Genomic DNA, 8,665 nt, shown 5'->3' with positions numbered 1-8,665 from the left:
AACTGCTTCATTCAGTGTTTTTACAGACATTTCCACAACAGAAATAAGAACATTGGAGTTCTTGTGCTTGTTGAATCTGAAAATTTGGATTTAATTGTACTTATATTTGCTTTTGTAATAAATGTGGTATTAATGTTTCATGTGATTTGCCCTTAAATGTAATTCATTGTTTTCGTATTGAATTTAAAAACACTGGTATCACCCATCAGCAACTTATTATCTTTTTAAGGACCAGTGTGTAGGATTTAGTGGAATCTAGTGGTGTAGTTGCAGATTGCACCCCGCCCTCCAAATTCAAAGCTTGTAAAAGAAACTACAATGGCTGCAAAACCAGTGTTTGGTTTGTCCGTTCTGGGCCACCATAGAAACATGGTGAACACATAGCTATGATATTATATTCCACTTCTGTGAATAGATCCTCCTCAATGTTACACACTGGAGCTCGAAGGTGAACTCACATACAGAAATAATGAAATAAAACCATCACAACAGATTCAGTATTAAATTTTTTTCTCATTTATTACAGGAGGCTTTTGTTTTATATACAGAGACATGTATTTGCAAAATACTAAAAAGTATTTCAACTCAAAGTACTAAAAAGTATATATATATTTATATATATTCATATTATAATCGTTGTAATTATTATTATTGTCTCTAAAACACCAAGGTGGGGTCACTGAGGCACGGCTTTCGCCTCCTTTACACCGAGGTTTCACTGGCGAGAGTTTTTGCCAACGGTTGCAGAGCGAGAGTACCACTGAGGTCAGAGGGAAACCTTGTAACTTGCTGTTTGTGTCTTATTTTTTTATGTTTTTGAAAAAGACTTTAAAAATATGGAAACATTGAATATCTAAAAGTTTTACCAACTCAGTGATGGAGAGAAAAAACACTCAAATTTGGACTTTAAAGTGTTGCGTTTCACTTTTGTGGTAAACTTTACAATAATTTTTTCCTCTTTCATATTTCAAGTTAAATCTTTGGAGTTACAAGGTTTTCACCCTCCGACTGTGACGTGAACCTTCTCGACTTTTTCCAGCAAAAACACAATTAAACTGCTTGTATCAAGAAACCTCGTATCTCCAACTTTGTGAGTTATATTTTCCAGCTCTTTGTGAAAATGTGTACGCAGCCTCATTCTGTCTTAAAAATGTAATTAACGATGAGAGAAAACTTCCCAATTTCGGCTGGAATAAAAGATGATTTGTGAGATTTCAGGAAGGGAAACATTCCACATATTCTTCCCTCCTTTCCTGAAAAAGGCAACTTTCTCGAGATATGAGGTTTCTGGGGGACTGATATGAAGCCGGAGCCAGTTTTGAGAACCGCTGTGAAACCAGTTGCGGTGTAAACGGGGCGACAGGTGGTTTAAGCAGTGAGAGAATGCCTGGAAAAACCAAATCCATGACGACGAAAAAAGTAAAAACATCATCGTTATTATTATCCTCATACTGTAAATAAGATACAGCATCACTCACTGCCTGTTTACATAACTGTTGTATTGCATTTATCACACAGTTAATAGTAACAATAGTAATAATAATGAACAATGAAACCACTTGTTTTCTGTGCATTTCCTCCGTGTTGGTACGTAGATGTTTGTCGTTTTGTTTCGAAGGTGACAAAGCAGCTTTTGGTTTTGAAATGGGGAAAAGAAGGCAGGAAGGAGCAAAGATTCTCAGTCTTAGAGTTGTGTTTTAACGCCCCCCTCAGATCTTTATATGGACTTTTCCAAAACCGCCTGGTAGCACCACATGGACTGACCCACAGCTCAGAGCAAAGATGGCCGTTTTCCTCCAAAGTGAGAGTTTATTTTTGCGTACAATTTGTCATATCAGAGCAGGAAAGAAAGTGACACAGATTGTTTTTCTCTCCACCATCTTTTGAATCTGGGTTTTTTTCCTTTCCTGCTCAGACATGTTGGGGTTTATTTTGAAGGTTTCCAGGTGTTTCCACCTCATACAGTCAGTGCAGAGTGAATTCAGTCCAGGTACGGCGAGCTGAAGTTGGTCGTAATGCTGTGGTTGCAGGTGAACAAACTCTTAAGCTTCATTCCAGTTAACTGTCCTGATACTGACAGTTAATGTGTTGTTGTGCTCAGTGCAAACCAGAGTCTGAGGTCCAGATTCACTAAAGTTACACTGTGAGGGAAACTTTGTGCATGTTTTTCCTCTTCAGTTGCTCAAGTACTGATATTGCGTGGAGGCGTGGATGTGCCGAGAGAGCTGGATACAGCAAAGGTAGTCTCGCTGCCAATTTCCACTAGTGGCCACTCCAGCTGTAAGAGAGGCATCTGTGACACTGGTGACGGGACCAAATGCACTTTTCCCTGCAGACTTTAGTGAATCTGAACCTTTTTCGACCGTTTTTTAAAAAAGAGATCTAAATCAGCCAATCAGCTCTCTGTGCTGTTTGTTCGACAGCTTATGAGAAAGAGTCACAGCAGTGATGGAGGGGGGCGGTGAGGGACCGTGAACCTCGTTCGATATCAAAAAGCATAAGAATCATTTCAGCCAACCAAATGTTAAACCAATCACATAATCACTCAATCCGCCAGTCAAGAAATCAAAGAATCAACCAGTCCTTCAATCAAGCACATTATCAATCAACCAATGGGTAAGCATGGCTTGGAGTGTTGGGGTTCATATGTAGCAGGCACACTCTGGGTCTATTGCTACTGAAAACAGCCCTTCAGCACAACTGCAACCTGAAATACGCCTCGCAGCAGAGTTCAGCAGTGTCTTAAGTATTTACCTAGTTTATATGGTTATCTATTCTCAATAGAATCTAGTAGAAATAGAGTCCAGACGGTGCCAGTAAAATTGTTTTTTTTTCTTTTATCTTTTTTAAATTAGTCTAGTAAAGCGTTTAGTAAAGATCCCTCAGGTGACCACGACAACAGAGACGGAGAGAGAGAGAGAGGTTGTTCGAGATAATTGAGATCGAAGCAGACCGAACAAACGCTGTACACACACACTTTGACACTTCATCTTAATAAAAACAAGCGGTAACACTGCTTCGCAGCGGCTTCATGCCAGCGTATTCACCTGTGCATCTGTAAAGCCACAATAACACCTTCAGTGCTGCATCGGGAAAACCAGAACTCATCCAGTTTCACCCAATGCTCCGAGTGTTATCGTGCATTTTCAGGATTTCCCCCAAACATTACTCCACAGATTCATAAAGTGAGAAAAAGCTTCTGTAAAGCCGAGTGTTACCGAAGAACTCACTTACAAGGTATCGGCAAACCGTTATTGCTAGACGCGGTTTGTTTGTTTTTTTGTTTTTGTTTCTCTGTGCAAAATGGATAAAGAGGCGTCTCGTTCGGCCTCTGTTCTTACTCCAGGACACAGCTAAAAACGTGCAAAAAAAATTAAATAAAAACCCAACTTAAATAAAGCAACCAACCCGAAAACAAATGAATAAATAAATAAATAAAAACGCAGTGTTTGGATTTGAAGAGTCTCCTTTCAAACTCAGATATCCTTCAGGGAAAAACTGCGAAATCTTCAATATGTCACTGAATACTTTCAGTTACTGGTGTACTTTGAAATCATTCAAACGATCCATTTAATTTTCTTATCAAGAAACTAATCTAGCCAGTGACATCCAAACAGGAATCAATCAATCAATCAATCAATCGGAATTTACCAATTTATTTCCCCTCATTTCAAATGAAACTCTTCATATCGATTAGCGGAAACCGGAAGAAGAAAAGCTTTTAGCATCGTCACGCAGTGTTCTGGAAAAACCTGCTTGGATGCAGCCATTTGTAAACCGCTCATTTACACTCATAACATGACAGAAACAATAACTTTAGAGATATTTTCCTGAAAAGGTATTTGTCCTAAACAAGCTTCAGACTGTTAGAATGCCTTTTTTGGACCATGGGATCGACAAGAAGAGTCTTAGTTGACCCACTTTTCATTAGTCTTTTTAGTTACTTACTGAGGTACTGTTGCGTATGCTAACTGTACTAGCTGCTATTAGCTACTTAGTTCTTTTAGCTGTCTGTACCCGGACTGGGAGTTTTAAGGACAGGGGGAGTTTAAACACTTATAGCGTGGAACAGCGTGGAACATTCAGAATCATTACCACTGTTCAAATATAGATATTTAAATAATTTAATATAGATGTGCGACGACTAGTCTGATGGCAATTGACTGAAGTCTGATGGCAATTGATTCCTGATCTGAAACATCTTGAAAGGTTTATACTGAAAACAGGAAAACAATCTGATAAAGTCGTAGAAACGACATCGATAATCAGCTGCCGTGAAACTGTTTTGACAAGGTTTTTCCAGGACACAGGTGATCGATCAGACGCCAAATCAGAGTGACCTTTTCATGAAACTAAACAGGGTGAAATCCTGATGCTGATGTGCTGAGCTGATTGTCACACTCCGGTCAGGGCTGGACGACGCCTCGAAGAACTTATCCTTGTTGTAGAATTCGGTCTAAGCTCTTGTGCGTGCCGAGCCGAACTCAGACCAGACGGATAAGTTAATGACAGCGGGTGATTTGTCAAAAAAGTCTGTACAGCGACATTAAATCCCCTGATAGAGGAAAAACGTTATATAAATAATGGCATTAAAACAAGTAAATGTAAGTGAGCTCCAACAGGAGCACACAGAGCCCTGCGTAATTGTCTTAGTTCAGTTGGTAGAATGCGAGTAAAGACTGATGGTTTGTTCCATGCTTAAACATATTTTTAGGAATTTATATTTTTTGCATCTTTGCCAAGCTTGTCTCAAACCAGCAGTCTGGTCCTTTAACTGCACTAACAATATTTATCCTGCTTTAGAAAAGGAATTTGAGGTGTTCACGCCTTCAGGGGTTTTATGATATGAACGTCTTTTCTTTAAAGTTTATTTAAGGGGTTTGGAATTTGGATTTAAGAGATTAACGATAAATTCACTTGATGAAATGAATCGTCAGCTAACAGGAGGTTATGTAACAACACGCTGCTTTTAAAGTGGAATCTGGGATATCTTATGTGTGTGTCGGAGCCTGATACCTGATACCAGATACAGGTATCCGTAATTTGAACTGTTTTGATAAAATATTTCAACACTTTCTTCTTGGCAACTCATATGTCATTGATCAATGATCTGCATCCCTTAACCTCCTTGTGCAATGTAGTAATGCGGCAGGAATACAAGTCTTCTGTTGAAGTTGTTTAAGTGAAGGTGAGCTAAAAAAAATCAACTTTAAATTTGGACATTTCGACAAATCACCCAACAGCCAAAAAAGTGACGGACATGGGGGATGTTCACCACCGGGGCAAAACACATGTTTGAAGAGTCCGGGACCGTGTAAAAAATCTCATTGTGCACTTGTATTAGTTTTTGGTGTGTTATCTCAAAGGTTCTCAGAGGAAAAAATAAATACATCCCAGGCCCTTTTTTCCAATGTGTCTTTGCCCAGGTGCGGTAAAGTGACAGCACGTGTAAACTCAAAAGTGCAAAACTGCCAACAAAAAACAGATGAAGTTGCTTCTCAGGTTGTTATTTTTTTTTCCTGACCGCACCCTCTCCTCTCATCTATTACAACGTGGTAGTTCAGCCACTTTCTCATAGCTAGTGCCACTCCAATGTCGAAAGAGAGAGACTTTTTTTTTCTTCAACTTACTCTAAAAAATATAAAAAATAGTAATAATCGTACCGCTATTAAAAGACTGGTAACATCAACAAAGTTATACTTTTACTACGAAAACATTTTTCTTAAATCACGTTGTCATTTATTTTCCCTCCTCTCTCGAGTCTCGGTCAGTCAGAAAGCCGTCGACTGTTAACGCGTCGAGAAACACCACCAGGAACACCGTCACTCTTACAGCCAGGCGTACTCTGAGAATATTAACTGTGGGAAGGCACAAACCCCCCCAGGCCAATAAATGATGGATACATCTGATATAGTGGTTTTGACCCCTGCAGCTGAGGTCAAAGGTCAGTCAGTGTTTCGAACCCTCAGCTTCGGTCGACACGAGAGACCCAAGAGGTCAGAGGGATCTACGCTTCTGTCTTTTTACTCCAACAAAGGCAGAGCTGACTTGACAGACGGGGTTTCCGTCTCTGTTATTGCAGTTTTTCTGCTTCCCTTTAAGAAACTCCAAAAATCGCTCGAGTCCAGGAATCTCCAGTGGGAACAGGAAATAACATTAAAGGTAGTAAATATTCCACTTTGTTTGCTCTTTAACTTGACTCCTCCTGCAGTTCCTCGCTCATAGCTTCTCTCTGCCGCCTTCCCAGCGTTCCTTAGCTATGGTACATTCAGTAAACAAAAGAACAAACAGGCTTAACCCAAAAACAAGGACATCCTCATTTGTTCATTTTTTTTTGCTTTTTGGTTCCTGCTATGGTACCGTTTCCTGCTGTCTGTCAGGGTCAACGACGGACGGCGACTGTTCGCTTGGTTCGCTTCCTGCGGTGTCGACAGCGATTGTTTCTGTCTTGCCAGCGAGCGGGTGAAAGATCTCCGACGTGGCTCGCGTCACGCTGTCGTAGGACGGCGGGGACGAGGTGGAGGAAATTGTCTCGGAGCGCTCTATCCCTAACAAACTCGAACCATAGTTTTCCCTCATCATGGCGGCGATGAGCCCTTCTTTCTCAGGTGCATCCTCCCCGAACACTACCTCGCCACCTTCTTCACCTTCGCTTCCTGCATGTCGGGGTGTGGTGATCTGGCGGTACAAGTAGGAGGCAGCCTTCATCTGCCGCCTCACCAGGTGTCTGCGGTAACACCTTTGGATCACGGTGGCGGAAACTTCCTCCTGTTTTCGCCTCAGAGTCGTCGTGATCGGCTCATAGGAGATCTTAGACGGGTTGGCCATCATGAACTTCTCCTCCATCTGCTGCTTAAGGGCATCCATCTCACCGGACTCGCCCAGAACGCGCTTCGTGAAGGCAAAGAGGATGTCCAAGCAGTGGATCTTGTCCCCACTGACCATGGGCAGGTCCATGGAGATCAGTTTGATCTTGTTAGGCTTGCCGATGCGAAGCGGTTCTGAGAGTGAGTCAGCAAAGTCTGACAGCTTGGCGTACTCAATGAACTGCGTGGCTTCCGGGTCAAACTTCTCCCAAACCTCGTAGAACATCTCAAAGTCGTCCTCGCTCAACGGCTCAGTGCTCTCCTCCGTGGCCACACTGAAGTTCTCCAGGATGATGGCGATGTACATGTTCACCACGATGAGGAAGGAGATGATGATGTAGGTGACGAAGAAGGTGATGCCCACCGATGGGTTCCCACAGTTCCCCCGGACGGTGGTGCCGGTGTGAGGGATGTTGGGGTTGCACTCCTCGGGGGAGTTGTTGAGGATGGGGGTGAGCAGGCTGTCCCAGCCAGCGGAGGTGGTGATCTGGAACAAGCAGATCATGCTGTTGCCAAATGTCTCAAAGTTGAACATGTCGTCGATCCCCGCCTGCCGTTTTACATAGGCGAAGTTGGCCATGCCAAAAATGGCGTAGATGAACATGACCAGGAAGAGGAGGAGCCCGATGTTGAAGAGAGCAGGAAGGGACATCATGAGGGCGAACAGTAACGTCCGGATGCCCTTAGCGCCTCTGATGAGACGTAGAACCCGTCCGATACGGGCCAATCGAATCACTCTGAACAGTGTTGGCGACACAAAGTACTTCTCGATGATGTCAGCAAGCACGATACCTAAAAAACATATAAGAAGAAAAGTACGTAAATCATGTATTGTGATTATTTTAATGGACCTGCAAACATTCATATGCATAGACACATAAACGTATATACGTGTCAGGAGACTTGTTTTAAATGTCTTCCTCTGATTTCCAAAGAAAACATTTAAAAAACAATTTAGAAAAAAGTGGACAGTTTTTTTAAGAAACAGAAAGGTCTGAGTAGAAGCAGCAGCAGATACCGCTCCTCTAGATGAAGACCGTTTTCAACCGTTTTCACAGGCTTAATGACAGATTGATAAATGGAAACTGGTCTTCACATTTAAAATCAGTGGAGTGAGCCATATATTGATGTTGTGTTCAATGCATATCACTTTTCATGTACTAAAACAAGGGTTCCCAAACGTTTTCATATTAAGGATCGACACAATGGTTGCACATTAGACCATAGATTGTCTTAAGGAATCCCCTCTCAGCAGTGTGTGAACCACACTTTGAACGATGAAGGTCAGTGTACTTTGCAGCCAATGTATTTTCTTTTTTGTGAATGATATCTTTTGTTATTTATTCATTGTTATTAGCACCTCGTTGTCCAGATTGACCATATTTTCTCTTTGTGTGAAGGATCTACGTAACATCTGTTTTTAAATACCATCACGGAGAACGGCAAGGAGTTAAAATATTTGAACGTTGGATATTTTTCTGCTCTCATCAACTAACATGACATCCCGTTTCCTGATTTTGAATGTGTGAATGCAGCATTAGGGCACGGTGGAAACCTAAACTTACTCTCTGATGAATCTATGATTATAATACAGGCAGAAACTTGTTTAAAAGCTCATTAAAATACGTTTTACACAAACTTCCCGCAGTGATTGTGTTCACTGTTTGGGTTAATTGTTTATCGGCTATTCTCTACTGTTATTGTTGTGCATTGAGTATAATATGAAATTTCCATAAAGTATAATATCACTTAGTCAGGGTTCACTCAATGATAAAAGGGTCCCTTAAGGAAAATGGTTG

The 8,665-nt window shown here is 41.4% G+C and overlaps 1 protein-coding gene across 1 annotated transcript in view; it reads right to left on the bottom strand.

The window, feature by feature from the left end:
• Positions 1–514: 514 nt before the first annotated feature.
• Positions 515–8,665, bottom strand: part of LOC118334624 (sodium channel protein type 5 subunit alpha-like) — a gene marked incomplete in the record, with an annotated part of 132,162 nt that continues 124,011 nt past the window's right edge. The window contains 1 exon segment of the mRNA XM_035670654.1: positions 515–7,658. Within this exon segment, the coding sequence (XP_035526547.1) occupies positions 6,352–7,658 (1,307 nt within the window).

The sequence above is a fragment of the Morone saxatilis genome, unplaced genomic scaffold (assembly GCF_004916995.1).
Source record: "Morone saxatilis isolate NCDOM2014 unplaced genomic scaffold, NCSU_SB_2.0 Contig0, whole genome shotgun sequence".
Classification (NCBI taxonomy): domain Eukaryota; kingdom Metazoa; phylum Chordata; class Actinopteri; family Moronidae; genus Morone; species Morone saxatilis.
Note: the sequence above shows the minus strand (reverse complement) of the source record. Positions and strands in the feature narration are given on the sequence as shown.